Source organism: Manihot esculenta, chromosome 11 (genome assembly GCF_001659605.2).
Source record: "Manihot esculenta cultivar AM560-2 chromosome 11, M.esculenta_v8, whole genome shotgun sequence".
Taxonomy (NCBI): domain Eukaryota; kingdom Viridiplantae; phylum Streptophyta; class Magnoliopsida; order Malpighiales; family Euphorbiaceae; genus Manihot; species Manihot esculenta.
The window spans coordinates 32,242,834-32,264,659 of NC_035171.2; the positions used below are offsets into that span (position 1 = coordinate 32,242,834).

Sequence of the window (21,826 nt, forward strand, 5' to 3'; positions counted from 1 at the left end):
GTTAGATTCACATTCTCATTGCTGGTTTGCAAACCAAGACCTGTTAGAACAAAATACAGCCTGCTATTTTCACTTGTTCAGGGATTGCATCTACTGGTCTAAAACAAAATTCAATAAGGAATAAGTTGCCATGCCGTCGAATGAACAGTGTGAATATTAAATTGGTTAATTATTTGTGGGTCAGAATCTGGTAAATCGCCAAGACACTATCCAGGTTGGTCAACCCCTTCTCCAGGGGTTATAAAACTCAATTTTGATGCTTCGGTAGATTAAGTAAATAATAGAGAAGCAACGTCTGTGGTGGTTAGACACTCCAATGAGATTATTTTTTACTGGAGCTGCATTTTTAGGATTCCATATCGGACTCCTTGCTCCTTGAAAGCTTGGCACGTCGAGATGGTCTCCTTATGGCACAACAATGAAGGTTTTCTAGAGTGGTTATTGAAAGAGATTCTTCTATAGCAATCCTTACTTGCAAAGGTCACCGGGATCCCTCAAGTATTCAAGAGACAATCCTTACATTTGACGGATCTGTTTCTGCAGGTTACCCTCTCCTTCATTAGAAGGCCTGGGAACTAGACAGCACATTTTCTAGGCAGAAAGTTTATCTCTAATATATCTTTTCAATGTAATCTCTATGAACAAATGAACTTTGTTTTGTACTCTTTATCACGTTAAAGTGGTCATGGAATGTTTTCATATCTTTGACCAAAACAGAAAATGCCAAGTCCGGGTCCAACAAAATAAAAATGTGAATCTTGTCTAAACTTGATTCTCACATAGGCTCTGTGAAGCAACATTTTAGACTCATTTGCAAGAGAAAATGGTCCACTAAAATAATGGTAAAAAGAATGCTTTTAACCTTATAAAAGAATTGGGCTGCAATATGATCTATACAAGCGAGGAACTCAGATAAGCACAACTTAAAAAAACCTGCTTATCTTCCATTAAGGAACAATCCGTGAATTTGTGAGGTGAACCAATTTGAGCTGGTACCTGAATAAACCCGAGTGAAAAATGGCCGGGACTTGCGCGAGTACTGATTCTAAAAGCAGGAATAGAGGGACCCATCAACTCCAATGTGCATTTTACGAAAGCATCCCCAGCAGCCTCAGTAATGAAGAATCAAAATGGTTCCATATATTCTTGCTGTTAATAATGAAGAGTCAAACTAAGGTTGCATCATTGCATCCAACCAAAAAATTCGAAACCCCACAAGATAACAAAATTGGCTACCGCCATTCTCTGCAATTACCACAACTCCAGGTAACTTCTGGAGTTGAGTCCTCGACCCAAGGAGAACAATGACTGTGTATCACCAAGTTGCAAATCTCACATGAAAGGTCAGGGACTGGTTCAGAGTGTGAACACATCTTACACTGCTTAGTATTAATGGTTAATTTGGGAGCCATCATTGGTTCCTGCTGATCACTAGATATATCCATTGCACGCTGTTCATGCAATCCGTCCAGTGAAACTGTATAAACCTGACCTTCAGAGTTCCCCGAATCATTCCCTGAAGAATTAAATCCATTCAACTGGGCACCGTCATCAGATGCCAACTGCTCTGTCAAAGAGTATGTCTGCAGTTCAAACTCCGTATCATAGTTCAGACCTTCTCGGTCAAACACCACCTCACTTTCAAGGCCATTAGTGGAAACATCCCACTCCGCACAAGAAGGCAAGTCATCTTTAGGGTTCATGAGGTTGCTCCTACCAACAAGCACAGACGGTTCAGTGAAATGATTGTTCTCAAACATACCTTCAGCATTTACTTGAGGCTTTGTATGCCTTCTGACTGGTAGTTTCTGTGGCCCCAGTCCACCAGCATTCCTTTCAAGCTTTGCCCTAGAATCATCCTCAGTAATTTGCTCAATTTTTGAAAGAGAGAAAAGCAGAGGATCATCATCTTGTACCAATAATTCCTCCATAGGGAAAATAGGAGTAGTGGGCTCACACTCTTTAGTTTCAGCAACAGTTTCAGAATCATAACCAACTCCTATATATCCTTTCTTCAACACCCTCTCACATGACTTCTGGCTTGCCAGCTTCTCACTTTCAAGATTATCATCGTAAGGACACTTGGGTGATTTTATTCTACGACACCTGCAGCATTTGAAGCCCACCACATCTGGAAGTTTTGACTCATCAAGTTCTATAGCTTCAGCATGAAACCAATCTGCATGAAGCCGAATACAAATGGTCCGTAAAACAAAAATTGAAGTACACATTTCTTTTAAAAGAGAAATAGCACCTAACATGTGGAGAATGCTTACTGTTGCAAGTTTCACAGTGGATATATATCAGATCACAATTATATGGCTTTTTGCAAAGGTTACAAACAGGATTCAACCTCTCTGAACCGCCCCTTAAAAGAATATTCTCACGCCTAAAATCAATTCCTGTGTCGATGTTCTTTTTCTTCCATCTGACACCCCAACTACATAATCTATTTCGGCTTTTTGTCCCCAGAATAGAAACAGTAGTTTGTTTCATGTCAGAGCTACTCTCCTGGGTTCTGATAGATGTTAATGGTTGATTATGATGGTTAATCCTTGTGCCTTTGGTGGCTGTCGTTACATTGTGAGATTCTTTCCCTTGGCAAGGCAAAGGAGTAGCTGGAGACTCGTTACTGGTTCCATGAGCAACAGCTTTGGCATTGTAGCATTGCTTGCAGTTGATCAAGAATTCAACTTCCTCATTCATAAAACTTGTTGAACTTACAGTACAGTCTTTATGACAATAACCTGGCAGAGAATGGCATGAAAGAAACCCATTAGTGCAACCATATCATAGCACAATTGCACAAAATAAAATTAGCAGAACCATTCAAGGAATTCAAATTGTCAACAGCTTAACTAGCCAAGATACAGAAAAGGTGCATTTGTGAAACGTACCCATAAGTTCTGTGAACACAATCACCTATTTGTCAGTTTGTAAATTATCTTAGGCAATACAAGAAATTCTGTTCTTAAAACCACAGCTTGTCTTAGGAATCAAAAACTTTTTTCTCAAATGAAAAGGGGGACATGCAATGGTGAATTTCCAAGAATCAATTTAAGCAGTTACATTTAATTGTAAATTTCACAAAGAAAAGAAATATATAATGTTAGAAGGATTGGAGAAACAAAATCACAGATCATTAATCCTATACCGTAATAAAGATGTGCTTCATTTATAACTACCAAAATAGATTAGCAAAAATTTATCTGACGTTCCAATAGAACTTGATTTAAAATAAAACATTAAGGAATTGAAGGAAAGGTAGTTAAAAATGGGAGCTTCTTGACCACCATACCTTGGCAACCACTGCACTTGACTGCATTCCTGAAGATCGCCACAGAAAAGATGATTAAGCTGACAGCAAATTGAGGCAGCAAATAAAGGAAATAGAGCACAGCAATACCCGTTAATTACCTAAGTAAAACAAAACGTTGGCATGATGCACAAGAGCATCTCTCCAATTTATCTCTCTTGTAAGCAAGATATAGAAATATATCCCTGCGGGAAGCTTTCAGTTGTCTTCTCTGTAACTCGGATAATTCATTCAAAGATTTCTTAGCTGACGGCAAAAGCACCTTATCAACCTTCTCTTCATACTCTTTGATCAAATATAAGGGAACATGTGTCTCAAAGAACCAGTATTTATCCTTTCCATCTGCACTTTGTTCTATTTCAATTGTACTCTTCATGATGCGGGAAGGGAGATGTTTTTGATTCTGAAAAGCTACTCCATACCTAATCTTGTTTTCCTCAGTTTTCTTATCACAAATGACTGCATTTCTAAAAAAGAAGGCTTCTGTCTCTGGACCTTTTCCATCTTGAAGATTCTGCTCAGGACGAACAAGATCACTCCATCTCACATGAAGGTCTAGGTATCTAACCTGATGCAAATTCCAACAATATTTTCAAGGCTTGTATGAGTAAAAACTTCAATCTAACCTGATATACTAAGAGAGTGGTGGGGCCAGGGGGCTCTCACTGTTGTAATATATGAAGCAAGCAATAGATAATTATTGTTTTAAAAAATGAATGTTATAACAAACCTGAAGTGCTAGCCATGATGCATTCTTACTCTTCTCAACAGCAGCCCTCCAAACCAACTGTCTGCTTCTTTTAGGAAGCTGAGGATCATCAGCATAGTACACACCAGAAATCTTTCTTGAACCACCTGCGAGTTAGACCCAAAAAAAATAATATTTTCATTTCTCTAAATTTGTAAGTTATACTATATAAAAAAGTGGGAAGAAGGAATAATAGGTTTGGCAAAAACACTTTTCACTACTCATATTATTTACAATTATGTTATTCATTTATTATTTAAATTAGTATAGAGTTTAGATAAATTTAAAGTCTTAATTCAACTTGCGTTTATCTTCTACTTAATTAAGTTTCTTTTTCTTATAATTTAAAAATAAAATTTAATAGAAAAAACTAAAATAAAATGTTAATATTTTTAAAGAAAACTCCCAAGTTGACTAAAAATATAACATTTGCATATTTAAAAAATAAATTTAAAAAAAAAAAAAGAAAGTTGATCTATTTTATATTTTAAATTCAGTTAATTATTAAAGTTAATATATTATAATAAAAATTTATTAGTTTCAAAATTATATATGTAACTAATACTAACGTATTTATTAAGGTTAAAAATAATTCCTGTAAAAAATAGTAATTGTATTGAATAAGAATCTAACTTATCCAGAATGGCAGAATCTAGAATATTTTATTTTATTCATTTTAAATTCAATTAAACAAATATTATGCCGCTTTAAATTTTGTTATGAATTGTAATATTATTTTGATTTAAATTCAATTATTGTGTAAATTATTTTCAATGTTGTACTCAAACAATTATTTATACTTTTAATTCATTTAGATTCTAATTTTAATTTTATTTTTTTATATTCAACAGAATTAGATGATATTGTGAACATTACCTAATTTAATATACTCGCTTCGTCCCATAACTTTTGTCCATTTTACTTTTTCACACATATTAAAAAAGATCATTTTTTTATTGACTTTACAATTATACCTATCTTAAAGACATTAAATTAAATACTAAATTATGTTTTGGGAGGTTTCTTGAAAATAAGATAATATTAAATAGAATTATAATAGTCAATTTATATGTTATTATAGTGTAAAAAAAATAAAGTGGATAATAATTTCGGAACAACTAAAAAATGAAAAAAAATCAAAGATGGACAAAAATTATAAGACGGAGGGAGTATATTTCTTTAAATTTATGCATGGATGATGATGATCTATAATTATTATTATATTAATATTAGTTAAATTAATTTTATTTTTTAAATTTTATAAAATTAATATTTTTAAAGATCCCAATTTCAAAAGGTTTCCGATTTAATGAGCTAATTATTTTTTAATTAAATTATAAGCCCATATTGCATAAAATTATGAACGTATATAATGAGTTTAGATAATGTACAACACATGTTGAAAAAAAAAAAACTAATAATTAATAAATGGAAGAATTCACTGTTATCAGAATCTTATGATTCAAATCAATTTTCCAACTACATCCTAGCGATTCAAATATACAGGGTAAATTACAAATATACTAAATTGTGGTTAAATTGAAAGAATCAATAGTGAATCAATATGAATCGACAGAGTTTTAAGCCGATTCAATCAATTATTTATAAAGGATTTATCATATTTTATATTTTTTTAAGGTCTCATTTATTTTTGCCATGAAAGATATACATAAAATCTTTTCTTAACTATTTTTCTTCCACCACCCATTCTTTTCCTTCTCCCACTTCTTTCTTTTTCTTTTTTCCTTTTAATTAATTTACTTAACTAATTATAGTTGCCAAATTATAATAATTTATATTAATAATATTAAAGCCTGCTATCTTTTTTTTTTTACTATTTAATTATTTGACCAAATTTAAATGAGAATTTTCAGCATGTTTATAATGTAACTATTCTCTACAATTTCAGACTTCATAATTTATAGCATAAAACTATACAACATAAAAAGACATAATATTTTATCATAAAGAATATTTCTAATTATATAAATGATAATTATATATTTATCAAAACATGTCACTAGAAGATTTTTTTACTTATTTTTAGAACACATTATTTCCAATTAATTTTTAGAATTTTTATCCAATCTTATGATTCTTGATTCGGATCTTGATTTAACAACTATGGAAGAATCTAATAGCAGCCAAATGAGGATTTAGATAAACCAAAGATGCTTACGAAGGGGAAAGGTAATGTTTATACGCTTTGAAAAAAAAAAAGCCCTGCTAAGATGTAACATTACCTTGCCGAGCTGCCCTTCTAACATCTGACTGAGGCAAACTTGCTTTATGGAATGCATGCTTCAGTAACTTCCCTCCTCGCCACCAGACAAAACTTTTATCACAACCATCAGCTCTAGTGTCAAACACACCAGATTGTTTCTTATGTCGCTTCCCACCTGGCCCGCGTTTTTGTGTGGTTGCAGTGGTGCTTGTAGAACATTGAATTACAGGAGAATCAACCAACCAATCATCCATTGCCTTAGACCAGTCCCCAGAAAAAGCAATAGTGTGGATGTTTTCTTCAAGCTGCAAATGAATACCATGATCACATCAACAAATGTAGAGGGAACATGCATAAAAGCAAAAGCTTGGTAAAGAATTAGATAACAAGTAATAATAGAACAGTCTTGGGCTTTGATAATATATCATCCTTAGGCAAAAGTCAGGACTAGACAAAACTAGCTTAATTAAGCTCAAACAGTAAGCAAAGTTGAGTAAAACTCCACTATAACTTCCCAATAGAATGTAGAGGAAGAAAACTGTTTCAGGTTTATCAAAATTTAGTTTGAAGGGCTTCTTCAGGTACACCAATAGTAAAAAATGGAAATTTACTCAAAGACTTTATGTGTTGGTTTTTGTTAGTGAAAGTCAGTACCTCTAAGAATGAAATTCAGTAGTAGAATATGTGCCTTAAAAATATGCTTAAATTTGAAAGATTTGTTTCAGAAAAACAAGATTGAAGAATAACTGTAAATTTGTTTGCCACTTAAAAAGTGAACAAGTGTTTTCCCAAAAGCTGATTCTAACTCAATAACTAGAGTGAGAGAATGCAGATGTCTAGCACTTCTTAAAGGAAGGAAATGAGTAGGCGCTTGCAACAGTCTACAGAATGATAAAGATGTTTTATATAAAAGAGAGAAGGAACAAATGCATAGCATAAGTTTTGCAAATCTGATGCATTTATTTGGGGGAATAAAGAGACAATATGTGAGTGCAAGCTGTCTTTGCAATTAATCTCACAGTTACAAGTTAAAAATACCAATCAGACACGTATTCATCTACAACACCAGGCAGCAATGGATCAGCCAGTGAAAGATTATCATGCTCCCTGCTTCCTAGTTTAGATGTAAAACTAGTAGTTCCACCTTAAGATCTTTAACCTAGAGTTTCCATAAGTATGAGTATGTAAAAAAGTATGTGGAAATGCAGGTTGTTAATCACAAGACATCTATAATACAGTAGATGAATAACATTGCTACATGCTCAAACAAAATAAGCAATCATGAAAATAAATGGGCTTACTTCAAGCAAGGGACATTTTATTGCACTGCAAGTTGAAGCATCTTCAATTCGTTTACGCCACTGTTTTCTGTAACTTGTGCTCACAAAAGGGCCTACTGTAAGCCCACACAAAACCTCCTCCATGTACAAAATGTAGGTTGAAATGCTATGAAGACTGCCTTCTCCACTCATTACAGAACGAAGGCCACTGAGGATCTTCATGGTACCTTTAGTGGCAGCCAAGGCAGCTGAGTTTAACAAACATTTTCTTTTATTGTTAGAAGGGAGCTTGCAAGAATGACACCAGCCACATCTCTCCCTTGGCACCTCCATAAGCTTCTTTTCAGAACTTGGCCAGAAAAAACGGGAAGCTGCTGTTGAGAATGCTTTTATTTGCAAAGAAATGTCAGAGAAGACCTTCTTACCATTACCTGATTTATGAATCTCTGAAATACGACTTTCATCAGGTGAAAGAACAGCTAGATTAGCAGCAGCTGAGGCTGCAAAATCCCCATGCACGTAGTGATTTATATAAGAGTATGGCTTAAAGAAGGTGCCCACATACAAAGCATTATCCATCAAATTCTTCTCAACCCTTCCAAAGCCCGCATGAATGCTTTCCTTACTTTGGGATGATGCAACTGCTGATAAAGAAGAAGCATTCTCATGCCCAATATGACTTCCATCACTGTATGCAGAGGTGCAAGTAGCTATCACACTAGATCTGTCAACAAAACTGTAGTGAGCAACATCTGATTGATCAATCTGCTGCTGGTTAACTGAACTAGTAGAGTCCACTTTAATATGCTCAGGTAACCTTTTATTCATGAGATAGCAATCTTTTGCATCACTATTGCTTATGATACAATGAGGATGAGCATGTGTTGTTGTATTGATGCCTCCATCAAGACATGAGGCTACCACACTATCTACATTACTTATATTTAAATTAATTACATTCTCAGCCTCACCAGCATCTGCAACTTTATGGCTTTCCTTGAAAGCAAATGGAAAGGATAAAGTAGAAGACTTTTCATCTTCACTCATAGATGACATAATTAAACTTCTTTCCATTGTCTCAAAAGGGAAAAAGGCACTCTCTGGAATTTTCCAATACTCTGCAATTGCCTTAGATATCCCCAAGTATATGGATCTATGCTGCACAGATGAAAGAACTTGCAACACATTTGCTATATCATTGTGATTGTAGTATCTCTGGCATGGTTGAGTGCCAATAGAAGCTCGAAGCCTGAAAAGGAGAAAAAGGAAAATTGAATGGCCATCCAGAAAATTTTAAGCATTTTAAAAGAGGAGGCAATAACAATAAAACTGAAGAATAACACCAGCCACAATGCATATTGTACAAATTTTATAATTCAGGATATAATCAATGAATTTGGAGAGAGAAAGAGAGAGAGAGAGAGACCAAAAGAGGCTAAAACATACACCAGTAAGTGATTGCAAGTACCCAAGAAGACTTGCTCATATAAATCAACACCAAATATTTCTGCTCCTCTAAGCAAGGTTCCCACGACAACAGTAGGTCCTAGCTTGTTAATTGTGCACTCTGGACAATACCATGGCCCTTCTGGTATATACATTTTGACAATGCCTATACATCTGGAGTGATAAGCTGAAGGGCAACCATCACAACAAAGCAAGGTCCCATCCATGCCACAGAGACGGCATTCATCACTATTGCCATCTAAACCAACACCAGGAGTATCTTCCTCCCCTTCAGGACCTCTGGAAGGAAAGTACATTGAACTACAAGAAGACTTAGTTCCATGGCTTTCAGCAACAATCTCCATAGCCTCACTGTCCTTGCATGCAGAAGTCTTGGAATATCTGGGATGGACCCTTCTTGGTCCATTTTCAGGGAGATTAATTGCCACCGTATCAGGATCTACTCCAACTTCTGATTCTTCCCGCATATCACTTTCCGTTCTTAGCTCTGCACAATCCAAGACATCGTCACACAGAATTTGCAGAATCATCAGCTTCCTATTCACTGGCAATGAGTAATACTCCCTCTTCAAAAGCTCATCATAAACTCCATTCCAATCTACTCCCTTCGCATGCCCCATTACTGTAAAATAATGGACCAAATAAACAGGCCAGGTGAGTGAATCCAGCAAGCTCCAATCAATACACCTGCATCCACAAAATAGGGCACAATCCACAATAATTACTGGAAAAATTGTTTTCTAAAAAGAATAACATAAAAAAAATAGACATATGTACATGCATCCATGTGCCCTACCAACATAAAATACTCATTTAAATTTTAACATGCAAAAAAGCATAGTGATTACCTTAAGCATTTTGATGCAACAGCTGAACCATCTAAAGAGAGTGTCTCGAGATGGCGTCTCAATGCACGCATCAAAGCCACATGAATGGCATCCAGCAATGTGTTCTGAACTTTACAGTTAACTGCCCCAACAAAATCATCCAATGTAAATGGGCTCAAGAAGAGGCGGACATTAAATGACCTCAAGAATCCATACACTGAGAAAATATGTGGAACACATTCCTCTGGCACACCTATGCTCCCTGATGATGGAGGCAATTGTGGGGGTGGTACAGTCGGGAACTCCCCATTTGGTTCCGAATCTCCACACGGTGCATACTCACATGAGTCACTTGAGGAATCTGCATCACCCTCACCTTGTGTCCCAGTATTGTCAACTTCTGTTTCACCACTTAAATCAGTCAACACAGATGTTTCAACTCTACCCATCTCATTTTTCAAACCAGCTACCTCCTTCTCCAAATTCTTCTTATTCTTTAAACTCTTCTTGAACACTAATTCATCTAATTTTTGCCTCCTTTTACTCAAATCATGGTCAAAATCATTGTCATCTAAGATTAACTGACGTAGCTCACCACTCTCCAAATCCTCACAATCCCCATCCTCATAATCCACTCTGTATAACCCACTGTCGTAGTACACTATTTTCCCCAGAAAAATTCCATTACCATCAAATTCTTTCAATACATATCGACCCACAAGTGGTTTCCATCTCATTTCCAAAGCCTGCTTCTTAATAGCGAGTCCCGCTCTTTTATCAAATTCATCCCCGTCTCGCCTCCGCTTCCTTGGTCGACCTCGGCCCCTCTTTTTAACCTCCGCAGTCTCCATTTTGTGATCCAGAAGTAAACCTGATAGAACCCAGAATTCAAAACTCAATCGAGAGCAATCCCTGGAGTTCCAGGCGTGCAAACGTTTTAATTCCAACTCACCCCTAAGTGTCTACGCTTAATTTCGACCCATGACAGATCTAGTGCTTGTTCAAATCCCTGTGAAACATAATAAACACGCAAAAAAAAAAAAAAAAAAAAAAAAACGTTCAAGGCTGCAATTGATTATCTATAAAACAAAAAATAAGGATCGAAAGAATGTCATACATAATAAATTATGATTCTTTGTAGATCCTAAACAACTAAAAGACGTTTCCCATCATAAATCGCAATATTGAAACCTTTTGCTTTTTACAAATTTTACTAAAAAAAAAAAAAAAAAATTGGTTATTTGTATTAGATACATGCAATATATGAACGTCTGCGCAGAAAGCGAAAATACCTGGTTAGTGTTTAAAGGCCGCCATTGAAGAGCAGATTTAGGATTTTGCTTATTTTAAGCGTGTGAAAACTAGAGAGAGAGAGAGAGAGAGAGAGATGTGCCCTAATAAGGAAGAACAAGTTCAAGTGAACTACGGCCTCTCTCTGTACTTACCGACTGAAAAAACCGTTGCCAGTTGGATTTTGACGCGGACCTTTTTCCTACGAGTCGGCGATTCCGGATCGTCCGAGTTTTTATGAATTTTCTTTTCCAACGGCTAGCTTGAATTCTTATATCTTTAATTGAGATTCTGAGTTAATAATTTCACAAAAAAAAAAAAAAAAGATTTTTTATCATTGATATATTTTTATAAGTTAATTCTTTAAAATCAAATTAATATCTAAGCACGATTTGTTCAAACAAACAAATAATTTTATATATTTAAATGTTAATGATTTACTTATATAAATACAATTACTAAATTATGTTTATTCAATTAAATAAAATTAAATGTATAATGGCTAAAAGAAGTAATAATCATATTAAAATAAATTTCATAAATGTATTAAAATTTTTCTAATTAATTTTAGGTGAAGCTTGCATACTAATATATATTATTTTATATTGTTTATTTCAATATTTTTGTTTTATATAAACTTTAGAGCATGTTAATCAAAACTAGTTTTTTTTAATAATTATTACATATTTTAGTAGTTAATAATTATTTTAATAATAATTTATTAATTTTTTAAAAATAATTTTTTATAATTTAAAATCTAAACTTTTAAGTAATAATATTTTGATCAGTGAGTGATACAGTATTTATATTTAAATGATTAAAATATTTACAAACACTGTATTGTACACTTGATGGAAATAAAACATATGTTTAATAAATTTAAATTTATTATAATTATATTATATTAATTATAATTTAATTAAATTTAAATTTAATAAAATAAAATTATAATTTATTAAATTTAAACTCGTTAAGTTTTTATTTAACTATTTATACCAATAAAAAATATTAATTTTTCATATTTTTTTTCTTAATGAGAGAATTAAAATAAAGAAATATGTTAAAAATAAATTCATACTCAATTTATTCACATTTAAAAATTAAAATTTTAATGGAGCAAATAAGTCCTCATTAATATAATATATACAAATAAAAAATTAAAATTTTAATATCTAACTGAAATATTATATTGCTATGTTTATATAAAGTACAATTGATTATAGATGTCTGTTAAAATAAAATGAAAAAAAAATAATTATTATTGAGTAATTATTATTCACTAGGCTAGTAACTAACTAAAAATATAAAAAAAATAATAATTTTTTTTAAATAAAAATTACTCATTGAAAGAATAAAAACTGAGATTTTTTAAATTTATTCAGATAAATTTTATCATTAAATTAATATTTAATTTCTAAATATTAATATTTTAACTATATTAAAACATTAAATACTACCTTAAACGTTATTGCCGGAATCTAAAACAAAAATTATATATACAGTCATATATTCAGGAGCACTAGCTGTTTTATTAAAGCTTGGTGGACAAAAAAAAATACTATAATTTTGCATCAATTTTAAATAATACAGAATAAATTTTAAATTTATTATAATTATAATCAATATCTAAAATAATTTATTAAATTTAATAAAAAAATTTAAAATTTTATATGTAATCACAATTATTACGCTATTCTCAATATTATATCCAAACTTTTTAACTTTTTTATTGTAATTAGCTTTAAAATAATTTTAATTAATTTTAAATTAGTGTATTTTTTTAAATATTTAATTTTATATATATATATAATCAATTATTCAATTTTAATTAACTATATAATCTAAAACTACTTAATCTTTATCATTTCAATTCATAATTATTATCATATAATTAATCATATATTTTAAAAATATTTAACTTTTATTAACCTAATCTCTAATTTAAACTTTAAATTTCCTAAGATAATAAGAGTTAAAGTATTTTTTAGGTATTTATAGATCCATAAACATTTAAGATACCGTGAAATTAGTTTAGATGAACTCAAACTATTATTTATATCAGAAATATTCCAACTAACTTGTTTAATTTTTTATATTTTAATTAATAATTTATATAAAAAATATATTTGTTAATAATTTTTATTTTAAAAATTAATATTTCTAAATAAATATTTAAATATTATTTTTAAATAAAATATATAATAAAATATATAAATATTTTATATTAAATTAATTATTTATATAAACGAATTTAAATAATAAATAATATATGTATAACATTTCAACTCAATTTAAATTTACTATAAATATTATTTTTTAAATTCGAATTCGTTTCAAATCTAATCATAATTATTTAAATCTATCCGATTAAAATTTAGTTGACTATAAATACTATATTTCAAATTCGAATTCGTTTTCAAATCTAATCATAATTATTTAAATTTATCCGATTAAGATTTAATTGAATTAGATAATTTGTTATATTAATAATTTAAATACGTGGTAAATTAGATTTAAATAATTAATTATATATTTAATTATATATTTATAAAAATAAATAATATATAACATGACATTTATATTAATTTTAAATTGATTAAAATTATTTAATTATATATTTAAAAAAAATAAATAACATATAACGTGACATTTACATTAATTTTAAATTGATTAAAATTATTTTAAGAATTGTTTATAATTATAAAAAATATTAAAAATTTTAGATATAATATTAAAAATTGTGACTATAATTATAATTAAACGTAAAATTTTTAATTTATAATGTAATTTAATGAATTATATTCGAGATTGGTTATAATGGTAACATGTTTTTAACTATAATCTTAATTAAATATAAAAATTATTGTATTTTCTAGCAAATAGCCCATTTACTAACGGTTACTTATTTTGATAATTATTAGTCAAAAGTTAAAATAAATATTTTTTTATAAATAAATATATAAACCTCAATTTCTAAATTATAATATTTTAATTAAATTAAAATACTAAAATTATTTTCGAAGACCAGTTCAAAAAAAAAAAAAATTGTCGAAGATAATCAAGGAAATCAAATTAGTGGCAAAAATGATACATACACACCATAACTACTTCCTCTTCCTCCCTGGAAACATTTCCATGTAAAATGAGAAACTGCGGAAGGGAGAGGGAAAAATAAAGTGTACCCAGGAATGGGAGCGAGTTGACTCAGAGAGAGTCGACTCAAAGCGAGCTTTGTCATTACTCGGCGGCCAAAAAACAAAAAAGTGAAATTGGGATAATAAATTGGCAAATGGCGGGAACTCTTCCACTAAATGCCATCGCCCGCCAAGAATTTAAAAGTTATTCTCAAATTTATTTCCTGAAAAATAATTAAAATAATAATAATTATAATCGGTGAATGTGTATTTAGAAGCCATTTCATAATTAAAAGTTTCTTCAATTTCACGAGTTTAATAATTTTTGTATTAAATATTTTTACTGAAATTAATATGTATTATATTTTTTTTATAAAAAAAATAAGAATGGAGATTGAATCTTATATTTTTCAAATTTATTTTAACTTCATACTTTTTCAAAAATAAGTTAAAAATCCCTAAAACGCAGTACAATCCTATCCTAACTTCATACGTAATATAAACGATTGAAGTGTATTTTAAAAATAATTAAATACTCATAAATATATATTTAATTTCAATTTGATGTATTTTATATATTTATAATTAATATTAATTTTAACTTATAAAAATAGATAATTTTAAATTTTTTTAAAAATAAAAACTATTAAAAAAATATTTATATCTAAAATTAATTAATTTATTTTTTTTAACTTTTAGATTATTTTCCATATTCGTATTTTTTAGAAGCTTGTTATTATAGCATTTTATATTTTATTGTATTTAAATTAGTTATAAAATGTAAATTTTAAAAAATTTAACCTAATTAAAGATATAACAGTTTAAATTGTTAAATAATTACTTATAAAATTATCCATATTAATATTGAAGTTTTTATTTTAATTTTATCTTAAACTTGATGGAATATTGAAATTTCACTTTTATAACATTTTAGTTTTTATAATTTTAATATTTATAATAATTTAATATCTTTAATTTAAATTATCTTTTTAATTAACACTTAATTAATAATAAATATAATAAAAGAGTTATATTATTAATAAAATAAAAACTCAAAACTAAATTATTTATTATTAGAGAAATATAAATTAAGGTGCGGAGTTTGTTAAATGCTACACCTAAATTCCTATTTTTTTATTCACCAGTAAACGACATCGTACAGCCCCTTAGCCTTTGGCAGATCCCAAATCCCTAATTTTCTTCCCCAAAACACTCTCTCCGTTTTCTCCTACCTCCTCTCTATTCCCACGAATTCAACTGGGAAAATAAAACCTAATCCGACTGAAAAGAATTCGTCATCTATAAAAATCTGACCTGAAAGTTTACGGACCCTACGCTGCAAGTGGGAGAATACAGTGAAGTGGGTAGATCAAGGACTCAAACATAACACTATGGGCTCGGAGAATGAACCATTATCTTCCCAGAAGCGATTATCCTGCACTACCTGCTTCGATGCTCTCTGGTTCTGCTATTGTACTCAGCTTCTTCCTTTCTCTTTTAATATCCTTCAGAATATTTTTGTGTATTATAATAAATTCCACACACACCCCCAATGCACCAACTTGAAAATTAGATAGTTTCATTTTTTATCTTCAAATCTCAGTTTGTTATCCTTTTTTGTTGATTTGTATTTGTTTTCTTCTTCTAAGCCCACTTTTGAATTAATTGTACGGGTGTTGTTATGGTGGGCAGCTCCAGTACATCAGATGCAGCAGTATTACAGGCTGGGAGTTCTTGATAATTGTTCTGCGAAATGGAGTGCTCTGGTAGATTGTTTAATCCTCAAGACCAAGAAGTCTTCTGAGATGCAGGTACCTCTTAATAACTTGTTTGTCTAATTTAAATTTTTTTACTATCTTCCAGTCACTGCAAGCTTTTTCTTTTCCTCTTGTTTGGAATTAAAAATTTCACAAGAATTAAATTCAAATCAATTATTTTCTATCAATTTTCTTGTTTGAAATGGAAGAATTCAATTCTTTTTTAACTTACAATATTTTCATTTTTAAAGAAAATAAAATTATATATGATTTTGCAAAAATTTATTTGAGTTCATTTCTTGCTAAATGAATTATGCCAAACAGAGATTCATGTGTCGGATGACTTAGCATTAGATTCTGGAATAGAAGGGAACTAATAGTGCATTTTAGTGAATAAGGAAGATAGGTAAACTGCATGAATTTGTGTAGTATTTCTATTCTATCCGTATGCTTGTACTTGTAGCTTACCTTTTCTTTTTTGGGATTAGAGAAGGCTTACCTATTAAAACTTATAAATCCTCACATACATATGGGAGGTTAACAATGAAAATGCTATTTGCACCACCTGTTATTGTCTCCCAGTAATCTGCCGCCTTTAAATTTTTTTGTCTGCATCAATAGTATTTAGCCATTTTAGGTGGGATAAAGAAGTGTAGAAGTGCCAGCATATATAGCATGAGTTAGGGGAATGGTATGTGCTGCATCTTTAGCATATGCTCAAATAATGCTTATAAATGCAGATGCCTCAATGTGAAAGTCGTATGCCAATACCATAGTTAAATGCACTTTTACGTGGAGATAGTATCTTTCACCACTTAGTCATGGTGTTCCGGTTGGAACAACCGAAGTCACTCTTAAGTCTAGAGTTCCCTTGCTGAAATATTATCTTGGACCTTAATGATCATTTTCTGTATGGCATGATGGTTTACTTAAAATTATGACCTTACCTTATACCATGATAAGGCAACTTATTGGACTATGGGTCAATGAATTTATTTGTTTGTCCATAATATGTTCCATTATTTGCCTCAATTGTTTTTTTTTTCCTCCTTTTTTCCTTTCCATTTGGTGCTCCTTAAACTATGAACTTAATTTATTATTGTCGTGCATCTTCTAGTATTATTATTATTATTTTCTTCTACTATGATCCTTTACATTCATGCTGAAGTTTTATCTGTTGTCAGTATGCCTAAAACAATTGGTTGTGTGGTTTCTCTGGTCACCAATGGATGGTGGATTTTTTTAATTCTAGCAAATGAGGACCATTGCTCAGATTCATATGAATTTATAGTAGATGCAAGGAGAGAGAATAATTGCTTTCCTTTTGCATCTTCAATCTCTTGCTTTCAGATAGAATTTTAAGTTATCATCTTTGAATTGGTCTAATGGATGGCTCACTGTTTTCTAAATTAGTTCTTGGTAAAGATTCATGACCTTATAAAACATTTTTGTTCAATGACATGGATTTTCAACCTCAATGCTTGCAGAGATCCTTTTCCTTTATTTTTTTCACTCTTCAAGTACACAGTTTACTTGGGATTTTGTTTGTGCTCTGCCTGTGAAAGTGTTTGCATGGTTGTGAATGCAGGAAATTTTAGAAACTCGTGAGAAAGACAAGGCCCACATTTGGACTTTCCGGACGCCAGAAGAAGCATCATCTCATTGGAAAGAGCTGTTTGGGCATTTAGATGAAATGGAATGAGGATCCGATACCAATTTACAGATTCTTCTTAGGTGTTGATGACTCCGTTTTGTTTGTTTTTTACTTTACCGCAATAAGAGAGTATAGAAGAAATTTGCGGGTTAATCCAATGGATTGATGCATAGACGGAGGAAAGAGATTTTTTTTTTTTTTTGTTTTAAATTTTATTTTATTCTCGTATTCAATAAGGCCTCTTGGCTTTAAAAAATTCAAATTTTACATTTTTTTTCACGTTTATAGCTTAAATTTTTAATTTTGAATTAAAAAGTTTCAATTTTCAAATTTATTCTAATTATAGTAAATCTCCATTAATTTTGACCATAAATAAAATTTGATACATGGTATTATTTTATTTTATTTTTACCTAAAATCTAGGTAATCAACTTTTAACTCTAGTCTAAACCCATGTTTAACTACAACCAAATCCACATATTGTCATCAAGGTGTGACAACTCTTTTCTTGGATGTTTCTGCCACCATGCTCTGTTAGACACTCTACTCCACCACCTGGATAGGACTCTACGACACCTTGAAATAAAATGGATAAGTCCCTACACCAAAATCATTCCTTTAACAAGCAAGATTGGTGCTGGACTTATAGCCGGCGGCATCGATGCAACCATTGGAAACCCTACAAATATTGCGATGGTCCACATGCAAGTAGACGGGCGTCTTCCAGCAGCCCAACGTCGGGACTATAGAGAGTTTTAGATAATTAGGGATTTGATTGTAGTTAAACATGAGTTAGGCTAGAGCTAAGTAGCTGATCATATAAATTTTATGTAAAAATAAAATAAAATAATTTTTTGTGACTTTCATGAGTCAAATTTTATTTTTAGTCAAAATTAAATTGAAAATTTATTGTAATTATAATAAATTTAAAAATTGAGATTTTTTATTTAAAATTAAAAATTTTAATTATAAATATGAAAAAACTTTTATCTAAAATTAAAAATTTAAAAACGTAAAGTTGAAATTTTTTTAGCGAATGCCCATTTAATAAAATTAGAAGTCATTTGTTTATCAATGTGAGTGGGCAATGTTATGAAAAAGCTCAAATCATAGAAATTCCGAAAAAACAACAGTGCTCTGTCTATTTGACTAAATGACCATAATTAATATTGCTTTAAATTCAAAACTGTTTTTGTTTTTAAAAAAAGGGCACTAATTAATATTCAAGATATTTTAAGAGATGCATTATTCATATTTGGAAACTAAATTCCTTAAAAATTATTAGAAAAAAAAAAACGTCAGATTCATTTGTAACAAATAATAATTACTGATTCCTAAATTGCTCAAAGATATATTTGATTTATTTTAGATCATATCCTTTATAATTAGTAAAAACAAGTAAATATTGTAACTGAAAAAATTTTTTGTGTCATATACAAAACAAAATCATACAATTTTGATAATTCCTTTAAAACCAACGTAGTCACCTAGTCAATATGGAAAGCTTTCAGGGCAATCAGAGGATATGGAAAAAAACCAGTCAAAAAGTTTCCTTAGTGGCGCCTTTTCCATTCCCAACTGTCAGTTTAAAACTCTGTCTTCCTCTCTTCACCTCTATGTATAGACATGGATTACAGAGAGGAGTAAAGATTTATATATATATATTTTTTATTTTATATCTCTCACTGTATATGTGTGTGTATTTGAGTTTTATGTTTGTGTTTTTAGACATAAAAATGGCGAGGGAAGCTGCTGATGCATGCATGGAAGATAAAGATATGATCTCCACAACCTCACAGCAGTCTCCGGTTACCATTAAGCATGATCCTCAGGTGACAGGGGTGGTGGACGACGAAGAAAAAGAGCCAAACTTTGGTGGTGGTAGTGGTGATAGCGGTGGCGGTGGTGCAATAGTAGCAGGCTCTGGAGGAGGCTCGGTTATTGTTGAAATGACAGGGAAGAGGAAGAGAGGAAGGCCTAAGAAGTTTGATATGGATTCAGAAATAATATCGCCGTTGCCGTCGCCACCTCCTGGCTTTCCTTCTTCCCTTTCAAGGACTTTTGAGAAGCGGGGCAGAGGGCGTCCCCGTGGTTCCGGTAGACTGCAACTCTTGGCTTCCCTTGGTAAGATATGTTTTTTGTTGTTTGATAATATTGTTAGTGAAAAAATTGATCTTATTAGCTTTCATAAGAAAAGAAGGAAGAAAGAGATTTGTTTACGGTTAATGTAAGGCAAAATAAGTGAATAAAAAAGTGCAGAAATGAAAAGGCTCAAGCAAATGCCATACCCTTTTGCTTCCTTGATGAATTGTGCACAGGAATTTTTTTTTTTTATTCGTCTCCTCTATCAGATGAATTTTTCTTCCAATTTATGAAGATTAATTATTCCTGGGGTTAATGCGTCTAATTCATGCAGCAATATTCTGTTTGTTTAGGAAGTTTTGCTGCAGAAACAGCAGGTGGAAGCTTCATTCCTCATGTAGTTCCTGTGAACACTGGAGAGGTACTCGAAGATATTGTTTTCTTGATATTCAGGGCTCGATTTCACCAGGAAAATATTTTTCATTGAATAATATTTCCCAAAAGTCGAAAAATGTGGAACCTAAATATGCTTAATTTTTCCTGTCATTACTCGGCTTTCGTTAAGCTGATCCCTTATCTTCACTATAATCAGGATATTGTAAGTAAGATTTCTTCATTTGCTGAAAGGGGTTCTCGAGCAATTTGCATTCTTTCTGCTACTGGTGTTGTCTCAAGTGTCGTTATTCGTCAGCCTGGTCTTTCTGGTGGAATTTTGAGATATGAGGTTTGGCCTCAATTTCAGAAGCCTCAAATGAACACTTCTTTGTTTTTTGTGTATATTTTGCTGCTCTGAAGGCAGATCCTGATCACCTAGCCATTGATACAATATACTGCAGGGCCGCTTTGAGATTCTCTCCCTGTGTGGATCATTCACATTTGATGAAACAAGTGGTGCAAATGGCAAAACTGGAATGTTAAGTGTTTCCCTGGCTAAACCTGATGGTCGAGTTTTCGGTGGCGGTATTGTTGGGTCTCTGATAGCATCCGGTCCGATTCAAGTAGGTTCTAGCTTTCCTACATCTATTTTCGGAGAAAGAAATGATCTTGTCTGCATCTTTTTCTTGGTGATGCTTATATTAGGTTCGTTTCAATTTTTCAGCTTATAGTTGCCAGCTTCAAGCAGAATATCTGCAAAGAACTAAAACTGAGGCAATTGGCAGAATCTGCAGCAGCTGCTGGATGTGTGCTTGGCAATTCAGAAAAGGTAAGATCTTCATTTGAAATTGCAGGAACCATAGAAGGTGAAGGGCATTGCACGTCGCCAACATCTCCACATTCAGAACAAACAAATGGTACTGAAGCATTTACAGCTGATCCTCAAAACATCTTCGCGCAAGTGGAGCCCCCTTTAGACTCAAGAAATGAAGATCTCTAGATGCTTGCCTGCGACTCTTAGTATAGTTGTTAAAAATTGAAATTCAACTCTCTTTTTCCTTTTTTTTTTCGTGTCAACCTCTTATCACAACGCCTAAAATATGATATCAGTGAAAACCTTTTATCATGAAAATCGAGTATAAAATAGATCCAAAAGTTTTTGAAAAAATGTAAATCTTATTAACACAACATATGGTGAGCTCAGAATAAGAGCATAGTATTATATTCAGTTGCAATGAATAATCCCTGGCTTGATCAAACATTAGCAAATAGCTGATAAGTTTTGGCATCAAGACTTCTCTGTCTGTCTGCTGAAATTGCTGCAATAATCCCAAAGCTGAGAAAACTGCTGCAATACTTGTGTTCAACCAGAAAAGATAGCTCCTGTTTGATGGCTTAAATGTCAAGTTGAAGAGAACAGGCAAGATAAAGTCTGGAGCCTTGAAACCGAAAGCTTCAATCATTGAATTAATGTCTCAAAAAAAAAAAAATGGAAGCCTTGCTGCTATTATAGTTGCTATGCTCACTGACTGTGAGCTTGAGACGTTCCTTTTTTTATAGCCGAAAATTTGGAACCAGACTTCTGAGAGTCTGAAGATGCAGTATCCAAGCAGACGAACCATCCTGAGCTGCCGAGTTAATGGTGATCCTTGCACTTGAATGTGAGTGTTGG

General features: G+C 31.6%; 3 protein-coding genes across 5 annotated transcripts; 2 read left to right on the forward strand and 1 right to left on the reverse strand.

Annotated features, from left to right (window-relative positions):
- Positions 1 to 762: 762 nt before the first annotated feature.
- Positions 763 to 11,310, reverse strand: LOC110626301 (DDT domain-containing protein PTM). 2 transcript variants are annotated; one of them, XM_043961525.1, is made up of 11 exons: positions 11,155 to 11,310; positions 10,815 to 10,871; positions 9,884 to 10,733; positions 9,015 to 9,722; positions 7,590 to 8,817; positions 6,308 to 6,593; positions 4,047 to 4,171; positions 3,418 to 3,884; positions 3,299 to 3,327; positions 2,277 to 2,747; positions 763 to 2,179 (listed from the first exon to the last, which is right to left on the reverse strand). In XM_043961525.1, exons 3-11 carry the CDS (start codon positions 10,711 to 10,713, stop codon positions 1,233 to 1,235), a joined length of 5,091 nt encoding a protein of 1,696 aa, XP_043817460.1. In that variant the 5' UTR covers positions 10,714 to 10,733; positions 10,815 to 10,871; positions 11,155 to 11,310; the 3' UTR covers positions 763 to 1,232. The 2 variants fall into 2 exon arrangements, with proteins under 2 accessions (XP_043817460.1, XP_043817459.1); XM_043961524.1 differs by having other exon boundaries at positions 9,884 to 10,871.
- A 4,126-nt stretch (positions 11,311 to 15,436) lies between these two features.
- On the forward strand, positions 15,437 to 17,976 carry LOC110626029. Of its 2 annotated transcripts, none has more exons than XM_043961572.1 (3): positions 15,437 to 15,748; positions 15,979 to 16,097; positions 17,632 to 17,976. In XM_043961572.1, the coding sequence occupies exons 1-3, from the start codon at positions 15,691 to 15,693 to the stop codon at positions 17,743 to 17,745; spliced, it is 291 nt and encodes a 96-aa protein (XP_043817507.1). In that variant the 5' UTR covers positions 15,437 to 15,690; the 3' UTR covers positions 17,746 to 17,976. The 2 variants fall into 2 exon arrangements, with proteins under 2 accessions (XP_043817507.1, XP_021627450.1); XM_021771758.2 differs by having other exon boundaries at positions 15,440 to 15,759.
- Positions 17,977 to 19,326: 1,350 nt separating this feature from the next.
- LOC110627148 (AT-hook motif nuclear-localized protein 9) lies at positions 19,327 to 21,416 on the forward strand. The gene is made up of 5 exons (XM_021773398.2): positions 19,327 to 19,821; positions 20,133 to 20,200; positions 20,372 to 20,503; positions 20,616 to 20,777; positions 20,879 to 21,416. The coding sequence occupies exons 1-5, from the start codon at positions 19,389 to 19,391 to the stop codon at positions 21,152 to 21,154; spliced, it is 1,071 nt and encodes a 356-aa protein (XP_021629090.1). The 5' UTR covers positions 19,327 to 19,388; the 3' UTR covers positions 21,155 to 21,416.
- Positions 21,417 to 21,826: the final 410 nt, after the last annotated feature.